This window comes from Theobroma cacao, chromosome 2 (genome assembly GCF_053813885.1).
Source record: "Theobroma cacao isolate CCN51 chromosome 2, ASM5381388v1, whole genome shotgun sequence".
Classification (NCBI taxonomy): Eukaryota; Viridiplantae; Streptophyta; class Magnoliopsida; order Malvales; family Malvaceae; genus Theobroma; species Theobroma cacao.
In genome coordinates this window covers 8,141,593-8,159,792 of record NC_142640.1, presented here as the reverse complement: position 1 = coordinate 8,159,792, position 18,200 = coordinate 8,141,593, and the positions used below count along the sequence as shown (strand labels likewise).

The 18,200-nt window shown below is 35.4% G+C and overlaps 2 protein-coding genes across 3 annotated transcripts; both read left to right on the top strand.

Annotated features, from left to right (window-relative positions):
* The first annotated feature begins 32 nt into the window (after positions 1-32).
* Positions 33-3,308, top strand: LOC18608419 (Pyruvate kinase family protein). Of its 2 annotated transcripts, XM_007043105.3 has the most exons (5): positions 33-175; positions 267-374; positions 750-1,046; positions 1,468-1,929; positions 2,276-3,308. In XM_007043105.3, exons 3-5 carry the CDS (start codon positions 789-791, stop codon positions 3,086-3,088), a joined length of 1,533 nt encoding a protein of 510 aa, XP_007043167.2. In that variant the 5' UTR covers positions 33-175; positions 267-374; positions 750-788; the 3' UTR covers positions 3,089-3,308. The 2 variants fall into 2 exon arrangements, with proteins under 2 accessions (XP_007043167.2, XP_007043166.2); XM_007043104.3 differs by lacking the exon at positions 267-374 and having other exon boundaries at positions 35-175.
* Positions 3,309-13,158: 9,850 nt separating this feature from the next.
* AGAL1 (alpha-galactosidase 1) lies at positions 13,159-16,768 on the top strand. The gene is made up of 15 exons (XM_007043102.3): positions 13,159-13,368; positions 13,961-14,019; positions 14,234-14,290; positions 14,407-14,441; positions 14,591-14,694; positions 14,782-14,857; positions 15,021-15,079; positions 15,196-15,261; positions 15,351-15,434; positions 15,525-15,589; positions 15,687-15,769; positions 15,882-15,972; positions 16,080-16,129; positions 16,219-16,359; positions 16,520-16,768. Exons 1-15 carry the CDS (start codon positions 13,244-13,246, stop codon positions 16,610-16,612), a joined length of 1,188 nt encoding a protein of 395 aa, XP_007043164.1. The 5' UTR covers positions 13,159-13,243; the 3' UTR covers positions 16,613-16,768.
* Positions 16,769-18,200: the final 1,432 nt, after the last annotated feature.

The window sequence follows — 18,200 nt, the reverse complement described above, 5'->3', positions numbered from 1 at the left end:
ATTTTTTTTTCCCAATTTTTCAAAACACTCTCCAATTCTGTCCTGTTACAAAAGGCCACCACCAGCAATACCCGCTGTTCTGTTCTGGTCTCTAACACAGATTCTATCTGTACTCTCTCTCCCTAACTCTTTAACTTGGATTAGTTTGGTAAACCCACGAGCCTCGAGTTGTTCGGTAAGCCCCTCCTCCCTCCCCTTTTACCTCCTATTTATTTATAAAATTATTGATATCTTTGTCTACTTAGCAAATTGTTTTTTTTTTTTAGTTTCTGTTTGGGTTTAGTTGCTTGTGGTTTTGCCATAAACGATCTCTATCTGCTGATCTGATATCTCTCCCGAGAGACCAAACTTAACCGCCTCTCTTTCTTACAATCGTAATTCTTTTCTTCCCTTATTCATTTTGTTTTCTGTTTGTCTTTTTTTTTTTATTAAATTATTTGCATTTCCTTCAGTTTATGCCATTCATTTTTGTTTTTATTTTCCCCATATCTTGTGCTTTTTTTTCTGTAAATCGCCCTGCTTCTTGGATAGATCTGGTCAATGGAAAATGATTTTTTTCCCCTTTCATTTTAATTTATGTTTTTTTCTTTTTCCCCAATTATTTCTTCAGTTTGCTCAAATTTTAATGTGAACCACTACACCAAATTTTGAACTGTAGAACGTTCTTTTCCCTTTCTTTTATTTATTTTTTATTTTTTAGTTTGAAAAGTAACTTGCTTGATGATTTTGATTGTTGATAATGAGTGCAGATATTTTTGTAAGTAAGTGAGCAGAGCAAAGCAAAGGCAATGGCAAATATAGACATTGATGGCATCTTGAAAGAGCTTCCCAACGATGGCCGTGTCCCCAAAACCAAGATCGTTTGTACTCTGGGGCCCGCTTCGCGGTCCGTGCCAATGATAGAGAAGCTGCTGAGGGCTGGGATGAATGTTGCCCGCTTCAATTTCTCTCATGGCAGCCATGAGTATCATCAAGAGACCTTGAACAATCTCAGGGCTGCTATGCACAATACTGGCATCCTATGCGCCGTCATGCTTGACACCAAGGTCCGTTTTCCTATTATTATCTCCTTGTTTTATGATTTTAGCATTATCTGTATGAAGATGTTTATAAGTGCTTAAGCTTTGTGTTTTTTGTACATTTTGTTTTCTAATTAGAAATATCTTGTGAAAGTAACTTCACTGTGAATGGGAAAAAAAAGGCAAATAATAAATAAGAAAGAAATCCTTTTGAGACATTGGACTTTATTGAGCCCAGAAATTCTTCTGCATTAGTAACCCAATGTGCCCATAATAAACTCAAAATCAAAGATAATGGGTCCCAAGATCTGGATTTTTTTTCCCCTCTTTTAGGTAAAGAGGTTGGCATTGTGTTTGGATGTTGAATTCTTTGTTCTCAGCTCTTCTCACATGTGCATTTTCGTTCTTCATTTAGTAGTTTGTAGTTGACTGTGTTTCGATGTTGCAGGGACCTGAGATTAGAACTGGATTCCTAAAGGACGGCAAACCTGTTCAACTTAAGGAAGGCCAGGAAATTACTGTAACCACTGATTATGATATCAAGGGAGATGAGAAGATGATCTGCATGAGCTACAAAAAGTTGGCTGTTGATCTGAAGCCAGGAAATACCATTTTGTGTGCAGATGGTACAATCACACTAACAGTGTTATCCTGTGATCCTGCTGGTGGGACTGTGAGATGCCGATGTGAAAATACTGCAATGATTGGTGAGAGAAAAAATGTCAACCTTCCTGGTATTGTGGTGGATCTTCCAACGCTCACTGAGAAGGATAAGGAAGACATCTTGGGATGGGGAGTTCCCAACAATATTGATATGATCGCTCTTTCATTTGTACGCAAAGGGTCTGATCTTGTTAATGTCCGTAAGGTCCTTGGTCCCCATGCAAAGCAGATACAATTGATGTCGAAGGTATGTTGATCTTTTTCACTTTTGAATCATGATTAATAATGAGATTTTATGTGTATTCTTTATGCAATTTAATTGTTAATGGTTAGAGGTTTCCTTGTGGATGCTGCTGTTCTTAATCTTATTCAAGCAGAGTAGGGCCTTCCATTCTTCTAGAAAATAATTACTGCTTGATCACACAGATTATGATATTTAGACCTAATTACAACTTGAATGCAGTTAGTGCCAGCTTTGCTGTTGTTCTGCATGCCCAGAAGCATATGAGTTTCATCGGTTATGATGAGTCTTCTTGCTTTCTTTGTATCTGTTTTTAGACTGATGACTGATATGGCTATTGTGATTCCTTTAGGTTGAGAACCAGGAAGGTGTCATCAACTTTGATGAGATCCTGCGTGAGACTGATGCATTTATGGTTGCTCGTGGTGATCTTGGAATGGAGATTCCAGTGGAGAAGATCTTTCTAGCACAAAAGATGATGATATACAAGTGTAATCTTGCAGGCAAGCCTGTTGTTACTGCCACTCAAATGCTTGAATCTATGATTAAGTCTCCAAGGCCAACCCGTGCTGAAGCTACTGATGTCGCTAATGCTGTCCTTGATGGCACTGATTGTGTCATGCTTAGTGGTGAGAGTGCAGCTGGGTCCTACCCAGAGCTTGCTGTGAAGATTATGGCTCGAATTTGCAATGAGGCAGAATCCTCCCTTGACTATGGAGCAATCTTCAAAGAAATGATTCGATCAACACCACTTCCGATGAGCCCGTTGGAAAGTCTTGCATCCTCAGCTGTACGAACAGCTAACAAGGCTAAAGCTAAGCTTATCGTTGTTTTGACACGTGGTGGAACAACAGCCAAATTGGTTGCCAAGTACAGACCAGCTGTCCCTATCCTATCTGTGGTTGTCCCAGTCTTGACAACCGATTCATTTGATTGGACCTGCAGTGACGAAAGGCCAGCAAGACATAGTCTGATATACAGGGGCTTGGTTCCTCTACTGGCAGAAGGCTCAGCCAAGGCAACTGATGCAGAATCTACTGAGGTTATCTTGGAAGCTGCCTTAACATCAGCTACAGAGAAGGGGTTGTGCAAGCCCGGTGATGCTGTTGTTGCACTTCACCGAATTGGTGCTGCTTCTGTTATTAAGATCTGCATAGTGAAATGATGTAAGAGTATGCAGCATCCATTTATCGACTTCAGAGGCGGTTTTTTTTATATTGCTTTTATGATCTTTTATGCTTATGCTAGATCAACTTTTTATTAAAGGATTCAGCTACTTCCCTGATGTCCTGAGCTATGATACAGGATACTATTTTGTCAATCTGCCTAATTTCCCTTATGATATCTTGCTAGTTGATGTTATAATGAATTTCAATATTTTATCATGCTTCATGCGGTCTGGTATGAAAATAACAAGCAGGGGGTCCCTGGATACCGTTTTATTCCTGTTTATGGTTTGATTTATTTATTTGTATAAATAGATTTTCATCTAACTTGAAGGTTCATACCATTTCTTCAGCGAGACAGTGTCATTCATCGAAAACCAATCACCCATCCTTGTAGGTTATATGAAGCTGTATTTGGAAGACGGTTTTGTGAAGCTCAAATTTGACAGTTTTTGTTCATCTCAGAGAAATCTCCAAGAATAATCCCAAACCAATAGCAAGCAAATGGAATCCAAATAATTTGATTTGGTTTGGGTTTTACTTAATGGATCTGAAAATTCTTAACTCTTTTGGGCTTTAGGATTTGCCTGGGTCTTCTGGACTTCTCATATTTGGTCCAAGGGACGACGGCATGAAATAGCGGGGGCATGCCTGCCATTCCGTACTACGTTTTCTCACGTGTGTGAGTTTATTTTCCTCTCTTTTTTTTTTCGTTTTTCTTTCTTTGGTCCACTTGTGATCGAAGTAGATTTTCTTGTATATTTCTGTTGACAAAATGGCGAAAGAGAGAGTAATAAACTGATGCACACCTCACCAGGCCACCGACAAACAAATTGTATTCAACTTCATGTCACATTTTGGGGAGACATTGTTTCCTTTTTTATCAAAATTCCTTTCCTCCTTTTCCACTCCCTCTTGGTTTTTTACTGACACATTTGTTCAGTTATTTCCTGATTCTACCACAACTGTTTCTCATGAGCTTACTCTTATTCTCGCTCCTACTCTTGTCTCCGTAGAATCTAAGTTGGTTATTGATACTATACTGGTTCCTAAAGATAAAGTATGGACAGAACTAAAGTTGCTGTAAAAAGCAACAAACCAGAGAAGGAATTTTAAAGAAGAACAGAAATTGTTCTGATGAAGGCACACTTTATTCATACTAGACACCCTTATTTATACACAAAAAAGATAGTTACATGCATAACACTTGTCAAGACATGGATTCAAGTGTTAAGGCATGGATTACAAGTGTTAAAAGGAAGTTTAAAATAATTTACTACAAGTAACTACATGTCTAAATCCAAATAACTAGCAATTGCATGTCTTTATCCAAATAATCAACAACTGCATATACACGGACACCAAGCCATGCAAGTATTATTCTTAACACCCTTCCTTAATGCTTGTATTTTTCACCATAAGTATTTCTCGATTATGTTCAAACTTAGCCTTAGAAAGAGGCTTAGTCATAATGTCAGCAGCTTGATCATCAGATGAGCTATATTGTACAAGAATTTCACCTTTCTTTTGTGCATCCCTCAAGGCATGATATTTTACATGAATGTGTTTAGTTCTCCCATGGAAAACTAGATTTTGTGCTATTGATATGGCAGATTTGTTGTCAACAAACACTTTTGTAGGATTCATCAATGGCATTCCAAGATCAAGTAGAATTTTTCTCAACCATATCCCTTGGTTTGCGGCTGCAGTAGCTGCTACGTACTCTGCTTCTGCTGAGGATTGTGCCACTGATTCTTGCTTGTGTGAATTCCATGAAAACACTCTATTCCCAAGAGTAAATACATATCCAAAGGTACTTTTGGCATCATCAATGCTACCTCCCCAATCACTATAAAAAAATCCTACAAGTTTAGTGGTTTTAGCTTGTATGAATGCAACACCATAGCTTGCTGTACCTTTTAGATACCTCAAAATCCTTTTGGCTGCTGTGAGATGTGATTGACATGGCTGTTGCATGAATCGTGACAAGTAACTGACAGCAAACATAAGTTCTGGTCGAGTAGAACATAATAAGAAAAGGCAACCAATTAAACTTCTATATTCACTGGGATTGTAGAGCTTGTTACTTAAGTTGATTGACAATTTCTCTTTTGCATTCAAAGGAGTTTCAGTTGTCTTGCAATTGTTCATGTTGAATCGTTTCAACACCTCTGTTATGTAGTTTTGTTGAGTCAGGTGAATACCACTCCTTGTTTGTGACACTTCAAGTCCCAGAAAATAAGTCATCAAACCCAAATATGACATGTTGAATTCTTTCTCCATTTATGTTTTAAGTTTAGCAATACCTTTTGTATTTGCACCTGTTATCAAAAGATCATCAACATATAATGATACAATTAGAGAGTTGGCAGTACCTCCTTCCATCACATATAATGTGGCCTCATTCAAACTTTTGTGAAACCCCTGATTCTGCAAGTAAGAGTCAATCCTACTATTCCATGCACGTGGTGCTTGCTTTAACCCATATAAGGCTTTATGTAGCCTATATACTTTGTCTTTATCAACTTCTACTTCAAATCCCATGGGTTGTTCCACATATATTTCTTCATTTAGTCTGCCATTTAAAAATGCAAACTTAACATCTAGATGAAAGACTTTCCAACCATGAGCAGCTGACAGTACAAAGAGAAGCCTGATAGTATCCAACCTTGCTACAAGAGCAAAAGTATCAAAATAATCTACTCCTGGCATTTGAGAAAAACCCTTTGCATCAAGCCTTGCTTTGCATTTATTTAGAGAACCATCTGCATTCATCTTTTTCTTAAAGATCCATTTCACGCCAATCACTTATCTATGTTTTGGTCGATCAACAAGAGTCCAAGTCTTGTTTTTCTCAATCATTGCAATTTCTTCTCTTATAACGGATCTCCATTCTTTGTGAAGTGCAGCTTCATCAAATGAGGTAGGTTCTGCTATTGCAACTTGACATCTGTTGTATATGTCTTGAATAGTGCGAGATCCTCGTACAAGTGTTTCATCAGTGACTTCATCAAGATCAAGTTCACCACCATCATCATTCTAACTTTGAACAGCATTATTTGATTCTTTGACTTGCTTCTCATTCCAATCCCAGCTAAGTTCTTCATTGAACGTGACATCTCTGCTAATGGAAATCTTACCAGAGTCAATTTGATATATGCGGTAGGCTTTTGATTGTAGACTGTACCCTACAAATATTCATTTCACTGCCTTTGACTGTAATTTATCTCTTAGCACATCAGGAACATGTTGATAACAAATGCACCCAAAAACACGTAGATGACTTACTGATGGCTTTTTTTCGAACCAAGCTTCATATGAAGTCACAATTCTCAAGGCTCTTGTGGAAAGAATGTTCAGCAAGTATACAGTTGTATTGGCTGCTTCCGCCCAAAAACTCTTTGGTAGCTCCTTTTCAAATAAAAGACACCTAGTCATTTATATTATAATTCTATTTTTCCTTTCACTAACTCCGTTCTGTTGAGGAGTGTAAGGAGCTGTGAGTTGATGTTAAATCCCTTCCTTCTCAAGATATTGAGAAAATTCTAAAGACTCGTACTCTCCACCATTGTCAGATCTCAGAATTTTAATTTTCCTCCCAGATTCTTGTTCAACTCTAGCCTTGAACTTCAAAAAGAGATTAAACACTTCAAATTTATGTTTCATCAAATAAATCCAACACATTTTGGAAGCATCATCAATGAAGATTAGAAAAAACTTGCTTCCATTTAGAGATTCTTCACTCATAGGACCTCCAATGTCAGTGTGAACAAGTTCAAGCTTCATGGTTGCTCTACTTGATTGAGCAGATGGAAATGGCTTCCTAGCAGATTTCCTAAACTGACATGTACTACAAACTTGATTTGATTTAGTTAAGGAAGACAAATTCTCCATCAAGCCTGACTTGCTAGCATGTACCAAGGAACCAAGATTACAATGTCCAAACCGTTTATGCCAAAGTGTTGTCATATTCGGTTTTACCTCAGAGGCTGGAAAACAAACATCTTCCAAATTTACAGGAAAACATTTCCTTTTCATGGGAACATTCATAACAAACTCACCCGATGAATCATACACAGTACATGATTTATCTTTAAAAAGTAAGACATACCCATCATCCATCATTTGGCCTACACTTAGTAGATTTTGAGCAATATCAAGAACAAGCAACACTTCTTTGACATACCTGCTTCCCAGGGAAGTTTGAATGTTGATTGTACCTTTCCTTACTGCATATAGATATTTGCCATCACCAATTTCAACACTAGATTGATACAGAGTATCAAGTTCAGTAAAGATTTCTTTGTTGGGGGTCATGTGATTTAAACAACCATTGTCCAACAACCATTGATTTGAGTCAACTACCTTGGGTCGTGTCAAGATCATAAACAACTGCTCTTCGGCAACATCATCATTCTCATTTGTTTGTGATGCCTTATCATGCTTCTCTGGTTTATTTTTACATACCTTCTCAATGTGACCCAATTGATTGCATGCACGACACCTGACACTCGGTCTAAACCAGCAGTAGGCCTTTGAATGATTTCTTTTCTTGCAGTGAAAGCACATCTGAAACTTGTTCTTTTTCCCATGAGTTTTGTTATATTGAACCCTTTCTTTTTCTTTCTCCTTCTGATCACCTGAGCCTTTTTTTATTCTTGACTCACCTCCTGCTTTTCCTTTCATCTTTACAAATAAAGCGTTTTCATATGTATTATCACTTCGCATTGCTCTCCTTTGCTCTGCGGCTTGGAGTGCATTTACTACATCAGTAAAAGTCAAGGTTAAGAGGTCCTTTGACCCTTTTAATGATGTAATTGTAGATTCAAATTTTTTTGATAGAGACACAAGAACTTTTTGGACTACACGGCTTTCAGAAAGATTCTCTCCCAACAGCCGCACCTAGTTCACCACTCGCATGATTTTGTTAATGTAGTCTTTAACATTTTCAGTATCCTTCATTCTCAAAGTCTCAAATTCCCTCAATAAATTCATTACCTGCATCTGCTTTGTCCTTTCTGAGCCTTGGAATTATTCCTTCAGTTTGTCCCATGCCTCTTTTGCTGATTTGGCTCCCACTATTCTTGTAAATACAGCATCCGAAACAGCCCCATGGATACATGCCAGCGCTCTGTAGCACTTAGCAACTTCCTCACTATGTTGTTTAATTTGTGCGAGGGTTGCATTTTCTCTCAAGATAAGTACTTCACCTCCAGATTCTATGACATCCCAAAGATTGTAACCACGAAGATAGGCTTCCATCTTAACTGACCAAATTGCATAATTCTCTCCATTGAAGTTTGGTGGAGATTGATGACTAAGAATATTGCTGGAGGCCATTTTGTATGAAGATGGTTTTCTTAAGGTTTCGGGAAATGAATTTGTTTTAATTGTCTTACAAACACAGCCCTTAAAGATCAAAATAGACTCTAGATACCATGAAGATAAATTATGGACAGAACTAAAGTTGCTGTATGAAGCAACAAACCAGAGAAGGAATTTTAAAGAAGAACAGAAATTGTTCTGATGAAGGCACACTTTATTCATACTAGACACCTCTATTTATACACAAAAAAGGTAGTTACATGCATAACACTTGTCAAGACATGGATTCAAGTGTTGAGGCATGGATTACAAGTGTTAAAAGGATGTTTAAAACAGTTTACTACAAGTAACTGCATGTCTAAATCCAAATAACCAGCAACTGCATGTCTTTATCCAAATAATCAACAACTGCATATACACGGACACCAAGCCATGCAAATATTATTCTTAACAGTTCCAACCCTTCGTTGTTCAACCCGAGTGAAACAAACTCCTCATTATCTCCACAATTATCATTGTTTCTGTTCTGTTTGTAACCTTGGATGAGCCTCAGTCTTATCATTCGCAACAAGTTATAGATGACGAGCTTCAAGCTCTTGAGAAAAACTTATATTTGGGATTTAGTCGACTTGTCTTCTAACAAGACTTCTATTGATTTAAAATGAGTTTATAAAATCAAAACCCACTCAGATGGATCTATTCAATATTATAAAACTCGTTTGGTGGCTAAGGATTATACTCAAGAATATGGGATAGACTATAAATTAAGAAACTTTTGCTCTTGTAGCTTGTAAATTATGAAATTTAGTTTCATTATTTCTCAATTTGGTTTTATTTTTAGCTTTCATGATTCTACATTTTTTATTTGGCGTACTACTCATTGCATTGTTTTTTTCTTCTCTATGTAGATTATATGATCATCACCGGTGATGATACAACATGTATTGCAAAATTACAACAGTTTCTTGTACAACAATTTGAAATGTAAGATCTTGGTTCCCTTTGTTATTTTTTAGAACTAGAGGTTTCCTCCGATGCTATCTTTCTCAAACTAAGGATGCATCTGATTTACTTTCTCGAGCTGACATTATCGATAGCTAAACTTACTTTGATGGATAGAACTCGTCTTCCTAATCTTACTTTATATCACCGACTCATTAAAAGTCCGGTTTGTCTCATAATGACTCAATTTGATATTGCTTACGTTGTTCATCTAGTCAATTAATTTATGGCTGCGTTTGTCTCATTTTTCAGTAGTTCCTCATGTTCTTTCTTATGTTAAAGGCACATTCTTGTTATGGACTTCACTTCTCAGTTCATTCTTCTCTAGTTTTATGTAGGTATTCTAATGTTGATTAGGTAAGTGACTCTATCAATCATCGTTTTACAAATAGTTATTGTTTCTTTTTAGACTATTTTCTCATTTCTTGGCGTAGCAAGAAACAAATAATTACTGCCCGCTCTAGTACTGAATCAGATCTTGCTATTGTGGAGGCTACTTCAGAGTTAATATAGACTAGAGGATATGGGCATTGCACACTCTTTTGCCACTGTACTTCATTGATAGAAGTGCTGTACAGATTACTTATCATGCCATGATGTGTTTCATAAATGGGCCAAGCACATTGAGATTGATGGTCACCTTCATGTTATCGTGTGACTGGAGGACTCTTCATTTGACTTTGATGTTTTCTTTCAAAACTTAGTTTCTACACTCAATATTTATCAAATCATTTGAAAGGGTGTTAAGATAATTGTATAAATTCATTGATATCATTAAAATACAATATTATTAGTTGGTTAGGTCGTTAATTAGAGTTAAAATATGAATAGTATATATATATATATATTATTTAATTCTATATTTGATATATTGTCAAGTCATGAGATAGTGTCACCTCATTAAAAAATAAATATAAATTTTTTAAAAACTTAAAAATAAATATTATCAATTTTCTTTAAAAAGATAAAAATAATTGTTTATCTCTTTTTAACTCTCTCTCTCTCATCCAATCTCATCATCTTCTTCTCTTCTTTTTTGCCCATTATCAACAATAAAAACCTAAATATATTAATTGTTGTTATAATTAAACTCAAACTCTATCAAAACTTGAAAGAAAAAGCTAGTGTTGTAGTCATTCATAATTAGCTCGTAAATTTCAATTGGTTACTCTTCATTTTCATGTTGGAATAGATTTTGTTAAGCAAAAGTAGACACAAAATATTGTGAAACTGTTACATTGAGACTTGATACTATTATCTAACAGAAAGATAAAAGAGCCATCAGAAAAATCAAGAAGAAAAACTAATGATTAATTTTCAATGGAAGGAAATTATGAAAAATTAACAACTATTAAGCTTACTTTGACTTTGGTTCTTTTGGTGTTTTTAGTAAGTAGTTGATATTTTGGATGTAGTATTTACAAGAAAACGACTTTAGTTCAATTTTAGTTCTTTAGGTTTATCTTTGAAAATGAATTTTAATTAGTTGTATTTTTTTTATTTTTAATTTTGGATCAATTTTTCTTGTTGATTTTCTGATAACTTTTTTATCTTTGGATTAAACAACAATATCAAGTATCAATGTTTCAATACATTTTGTATTTGCTTTGCTTTACAAAATCTATTCCAATGTGAAAATTAAGAGTTATCAATAAAATTTACTAAGTTGATTATAAACAATTATAAACACTAGCTCTCTCATTCAAGTTTTGATAGAGTTTGAGTTTAATTATAGCAACAATCCCTAGATTTAGGTTTCTATTACTGATAATGGACAAAAAAAAGAGAGAAGAAAATGAGATTAGGTGGGAGAGAGTTGGAGAGAGATAAAAAATTATTTTTTTTAATTTTTTTAAAAAAATATTTTTTAAAAAATTAAAAATATTTATTTTTATATCTATTTAAAAATTATATTTATTTTTTAGATGAAATGACACTATCTTATAACTTAACAGTGTACAGTGCATCAAATATAATCTCATTCATGTAGCATCACAGTACCAGATTTCTTATCTTATAAAGTAATTTCAGATCTTGACAATGCAATTTTTGTCCACTTTGAACGATTGTTGAAGGAAGAAAGAACCAAACCCATTTTAGGTCGAAGAAGCCCGAATTTATTTTTATTTTTTTTGGAATTTACTTTGTTTTTTATAGACCACGTTACCTTCATGTGTCTAAAGATTGCGGTGTTTCCACAATGTAAACGGAAATATTACAAGGTCAACATATTTGAAAATGAGGGAATAAATTAATTTATTTCTCGAAAATCACGAAATATCTTTTTGTAATTTATCCAATCCAAAATTACACTCGTAGATTATTTAATGGATTTGGATAACAGGTGATGATCCTTTAGGAATTATTCACATATCATTTTCCTGAAAACCCAAAACAAAGGATAAAACATGCATGCGGTTGGAGCATTACATCATTAAAGGGAAGGACTTACTTATCTTATTTATTTATTTTCAGCTACATCTCCACATCTCATCTTGAATTAAAAGGACTTACTCTTATAGTTTTGATAATATTAAAAGATGGACCAAATAGCTGGCAAATACTGACCCATATCTTCCCAGAAAGATACGGATCAGGGAGTCTCTGTTCCTTGGAGTCATGAAACTTCTACTTGCACCCTTTCCTTCCTTGCCACGTGCTCTTTGTAGCTTTGAAACTAAAGACAAGTCTTTGATTACTGGGGAAAAAAAATGCTTATAAAGAATTGACTTAGGCAATCAATCAACCAGCATGCGTAAAAGCAAAGTGCTTTCAAAAGTGTGGTCACTAATCCATCGGGCATGTGATTTTTCTGCTACAATTATTTGACAGTATCTAAGGGCTAAGGGGATACCCATGTCCTTTGCTGGGTTCCATTGCAGCTTCTTCTGGGTTTTTACAAATGAACCTCAAATAGCTGTGCCACTTTATGCAAGAATCCCATTTTGGCCAAAATTTTTGGGACCAACTCTCAGAATTGTAGGATGATTTTGGTTTTTTTGCTGTGATTTTCCCTTTTGTTATTCAAACAAAATATATATATTTATCACATCCGAACATTTAATTTATTAATTAATATATAATTTTTTAATTAAAAAATAAAATTTAAATCTTTTTTTTTCAATTATAAAATATGTATATATATACATTTGCCAACCTAAAACCCCGTTGTGAACTACAATCATAATTTATACTTTAAAGAAGAAAAAAAACTGAGATTAATAGTGCATAAGTTTTTGTTCAACTCTCTTTTCGTGATATGTGTGTCTATCATTTAAATTGGAATTAGTCCATTTTCAAATAATAATCAAAAAGCATAGCTTGTGGTTGAAATTTGAGCTAAAATTTGGATATATTAGGTAAATAAAGTTAAGGATAAGGCTTTAATCTAAAATTTATATATATTTCCTCAATATTCTCTACACCTTCTAATATGGAGCAAGCAAATAAAGCCAATAATCATCTTGTGAGTCAAAAAAGATATGGAAAATCATTTCCTCAGTTTTGGAAATTACGAAATTGGCCAGTTAATTCCATAGGAAACAGAAGGAATGTTAATAATTGGACTGTTTCCTCTGCTTTAATGTCTAACGATCATTTTTACAATTTTCCATAAACTATTGCGTAGGTGATAATACCAAGATAATCCTAATCCAGTAATTAGATAATAAAATGATTGTCCAAAGGGCAATTTTGGCATTATGGCAAATAAAGTGCCTATAAAGAACAATTTTCACTGCAGTGCCAGTCACGTTACTGTTATAATACCACAGATCACTCTGTGTGTTCTTTTTTTTTTTTGAGAAGAGTTTAAAGCTGCGGCGGAAATGGGGAAGAGATGCTGTGCCGTGGGGTTAGCAATGATAATGGTGATGGGGTTGGCGTCTTTGACGCTAGCAACCAGCAGGAGAAGTATGCTGACCAATGGTATTGGATTGACTCCTCCCATGGGGTATGCTATGTTTGCCTCTGCTTTATCTGTTTTAATACTGTATGTGTACTCACTGCATTACTTGTTTATGCTTGTTTTTGGACCGGTTGCTTGTCACAAAAATCTTGGTCGGTGGAGGTTGAACAGTGAATGTTTTTACTGAAAACCACTGTCTTTGACAGTTTGTGTTGTCGTCTGCATTAAACCTTATTTGCGGTACTCATCAGATCAGAGTTGGGGTAGTGCATTCATGCGTGAATTAGTACTGGTATTAATGATAAGATTTGTTATGGGTTATCTGTTCAAGACTGAACTTTGGTTATGTTTTGCTGAGATTTTCTGTTTCACGACTTCAACAAGAGCCATGATTTAAGGCTTGATTCTCTTATTCTCGCCAGAAGAAAGGGATGATTCTGCTTGGTAAAACTTTGGTAAAAGGGGAAATGGAATATTAATATGTACTAATTTACATTTGTCATCGGAAATTTGACAGTGAGTTTTGTATCTGTTTTTCTTTTTAATCTTTTTTCCTCTTAATCATTTCCGCTCTAGGCGTAATTTTCTTTTAGAATTTTGGGTTAATCAGGTACTTTGTCTTTCCTTTTCCCTGCAGGTGGAATAGCTGGAATCACTTCTACTGCAAAATTGACGAAAAAATGATCAGAAAAACTGGTAAATATAGTAACCCATATATGCCTTTTATATTTAATTTGTCTTCTTCTTTTATTTCTTTTTTAAAGTTTTATACCAATTGGTAATGCTTGTAATGTAGTTCTCAGTCAGATTTCATTGCTTGATGATACAGTCATATATAGTTTATAACTTTGAAAAACAGTCTATTGTAGCATACACTACCTTAAACTTGAATATTTTGTTCGTTTGACAGCTGATGCTCTAGTTTCAACTGGGCTTTCCAAGCTTGGATATGAATATGTTAATATAGGTATGCTGCTATAATTATTTTAATGCCTCTAACCTAAATAACTGCTAGTTTGTTCCTTCATTTGAATCATTGATTTGAAGTGGCTGACTAAATACTTGAACATCTTGCTTTCTTAGATGATTGCTGGGGTGAAATTTCTCGTGATGAGAAGGTATTCATTTTTCTTTTAAAGTTAATCATAGCCCCTGCCTCTTTTCCTATATAAGCAGTTAGAGGTTGTAGAAAACTAGAAATGTTTCTCCTATGAAGGATAATTAAACGGTGATGTGGCAATAACTAGCTCACTCTAATCAATTTCAGGGTAATCTAGTGCCTAAGAAGTCAACCTTTCCATCTGGGATAAAAGCTCTAGCAGACTATGTTCACAAAAAGGGTCTTAAGCTAGGGATCTATGCAGATGCAGGGTAATGTAACTCTAGCTCTTATGACTAATGAGACAAAAACATGAATGGTGCCTATCGCTAATGGATACACTATTATTTATTTTGCAGGTATTTTACTTGTAGTAAGACAATGCCTGGTTCACTTGGTCATGAAGAACAGGATGCTAAAACGTTTGCTTCATGGGTATGAACTTCAGTGATCATTTTCCATGTGTTAATCCTTTTTCTTTTTTTTTGGAATCTACCTTGCATACACTTGCAAATGAAAAAATTGTTACAATTATTATCCTAAATAATCATAAGATGATAAAAAATAGAATTCAACGTGGAAATTGTTTTGTTTGCAGGGTATTGATTATTTGAAGTATGATAACTGTCACAATGGTGGCTTAAAGCCAATTGAAAGGTAATAGTCGTATCTATGGTAACATTCCATTACACAATTGACTTTTGTTCAGATTTGCAGCAATGTATCCAAACCTATAGCCATCTTCTCATTTATCATTACTACTCTTCATGTAGATACCCTGTCATGACTCGTGCTTTGAGGAAGGCTGGCCGCCCCATCTTCTTCTCTCTATGTGAATGGTACCTTCTGAAGCACAGCAACTTAAGCTTTTTATTCATTAATTGCTGATTCTTTTTGGTTGGGCTTATGTTTCATTTTGATTTCTTAGGGGAGATATGCACCCTGCTGAATGGGGTGCCCCTGTAGGAAATAGCTGGAGGACAACTAATGACATAACAGATACATGGGAAAGGTAAAGATTTATGCTCAGAAAATCGGTTTCTATTTTGGGTATCCTAGCCTCGCCCTAGAGCCCTAACTTGCAACTTTTTCTGCCTCGCAGTATGATCTCCAGAGCTGACCAAAATGAAATTTATGCCGAATATGCAAGGCCTGGTGGTTGGAATGGTTTGACTTCTCTACCAGTGGCAGTGTTTTAACCAATATAGAAATAATTTATAATTACAATTTTTTGAGAGATTTATTATGTAATTTATTTTGATAGATCCTGACATGCTTGAGGTGGGGAATGGAGGGATGACAAAAGATGAATATATAGTACATTTCAGCTTGTGGGCAATTTCCAAGGTAACAGATGATATCTTCTGTTTGATGCCAGGTTATATGCATTTTTTTTTTTTTGCTTAATCAAGTTATATGCATGTTACATCTGGTTGATAAAATGTCAATGGTATTGCAGGCTCCTCTTCTTCTTGGTTGTGACATAAGGAACATGACAAAAGAGACAATAGAGATTATTTCAAATAAAGAGGTCATTGCTGTTAACCAAGGTAATAATGACTAACTTTATACAAAAACCATTAAGCTCCCCCCTTTAAGTAATTCCTAAGCATCATTAGTTATCAATTTTTTAACTTCATGTTACGGCGTACAATAGATCCATATGGTATTCAAGCTAAGAAGGTTAGGATGCAAGGTGATGAAGAGGTAAAATTTATCACAGCCCCTTTTTGGTTCAATGTATACCAATATGCCATACTCTGCTCAATTTACCTTTTTTCTATGCCTTCGAACAGACTTGGGCAGCACCTATTTCTGGTGATAGAGTAGCTGTGGTCATACTCAACAAGGGTCCTATTCGTACTTCTGTTACAGCTCGCTGGGATGATATTGGACTAGCCTCCACAACTGTTGTTGAAGCAAGAGATCTTTGGGAGGTACATAATTTTAGCTACAAGCTTTAGTATATTCTACTGTCATTTTTCCAATGTGCTGCTGTTTCCCTTTGCATGCATGAATGATTACTTATAACCTTGTGCAGCACATTTTAACTGCTACGGTACACCTACTAATGTAACATGTATGCATCTCTTGCAGCACAAAACACTGAAGACAAAATTTGTGGGCAATCTGACAGCGACTTTGAAATCTCATTCCTGCAAAATGTATGTGCTGAAGCCAATTGCTTAAAAAATCACTCTTACCAAACACCAGTTGCTTTGGAATGTTTGTGATGCTAGTAGTCTCTTCACTCTTACGTGTTTTAAGCTTTTAGCGAGTAGTCACCTGATGTTGCAGTCATCTAGAATTTTGTAATTTCTGACGTGACATGGAATTAGTTTTTCATTTTCTTTTTTTTTTTTGTGGGGGGGAAGATCAGTACATGAATTAGTTGTTAATAACATGGAGGAAGCAAAGCTTTCCTCTATGATATTGCAGATGCGTAAAAGTTGTTATCAGGTTGCAATTGATGGTTGCGGTCTTGCAGACATTCTTTTCATATGTACTTATATATGAAATAAACCATAAGATTAGACTTAGTTCTCATATTACCATGCAAATGAAATTTACAAAATTTCCCATAAAATGGTTTGCAGATGTGTCTTCTTCGTTAACCCTTGAAAAAGCCTAAATAAATCCGTAAAATGAAAGGAAAAGGGAAAATTTTCCTAGATGAACTCAATGGCAGCAAGGTAAGGGCTCACTAGGAAAGTGTACATTTGAATTAATACAGCATAATGGATTCTGTTTTTATTCAAGGAACTGCTAAGAATACCTACATTAGTCAGGACAAACATGAAGGCTCAGTCATTAGATCAAGTTGTTGAAGATGATATCCAAAATTATTATGTGACACAATTATCTTAAATCCAGGTCTTCAATTGTATTCTTTTTTAAGGATGCGTTGTTTTTCTACTAGAAAACTGGTCCTCAATAAGAAGCCTCAACGTTTATAGAGAGGTCTTAGGCCAAATTTTGTAAGGGAGAATCCAGGTGCAGGAGTGTTGGACCATGTCTTTTTTTGGGATAATTTGTTTGGAGTTTGGACCATGTATCATGTCTGAGAACTAGGAAATGATGAATGGCCGCCTGCATTACTACATGCCTCCTCTGATGACTGATCAAATAACTCTCATGGCTCAAACCATAACCATTGCTTGAAAAGTCAGTTTCTTTGGATGGTTCGTTGCCTACGGTTCTTGAATCACTACAAAGATGAGGAAAACACGTTGACGAATGAGAATACCCAATTTTTGTTAAAACAACCAAACAGTGCTGCTTCGGTTTTGTTTAAAGAAATTGTCTGTGATTGAATTATACCACCTAAAAAGAACCGGCCCATCATCAATCAGGTTTACACGGAAGCACTTACGTGAGCTGCTTATACAATTTGGGATAAAATTTGTTTTGAGTAAGTACTGCCAATGCGTTGTCATGGATTGGTGATACGACAAAAAGATGAAAAAGCCAAGTTATTATTATAGTTTAAGATGTCAACGTGTAAGATGTCAACGTTTGTTTACTTTAATATCCACGATGACGAGGCTACCTGGCATTGCAAAAGGCGTCTGTATATATGTATCCTTCTGCATGTCTTTTCTACGTCACACGAGGCAACGACATGCAGAAACAGAAATTTGGGATTATTCCAAAGAGAAACAACTCAGTTCTCATTCTTTTATTGAACGCATCCAGGGCATATCCATGTTATATTCTTTGTTAAACATATTTTTTCCTAAAAACTACGAAGTATATATACACATCGACGAGGCAGACT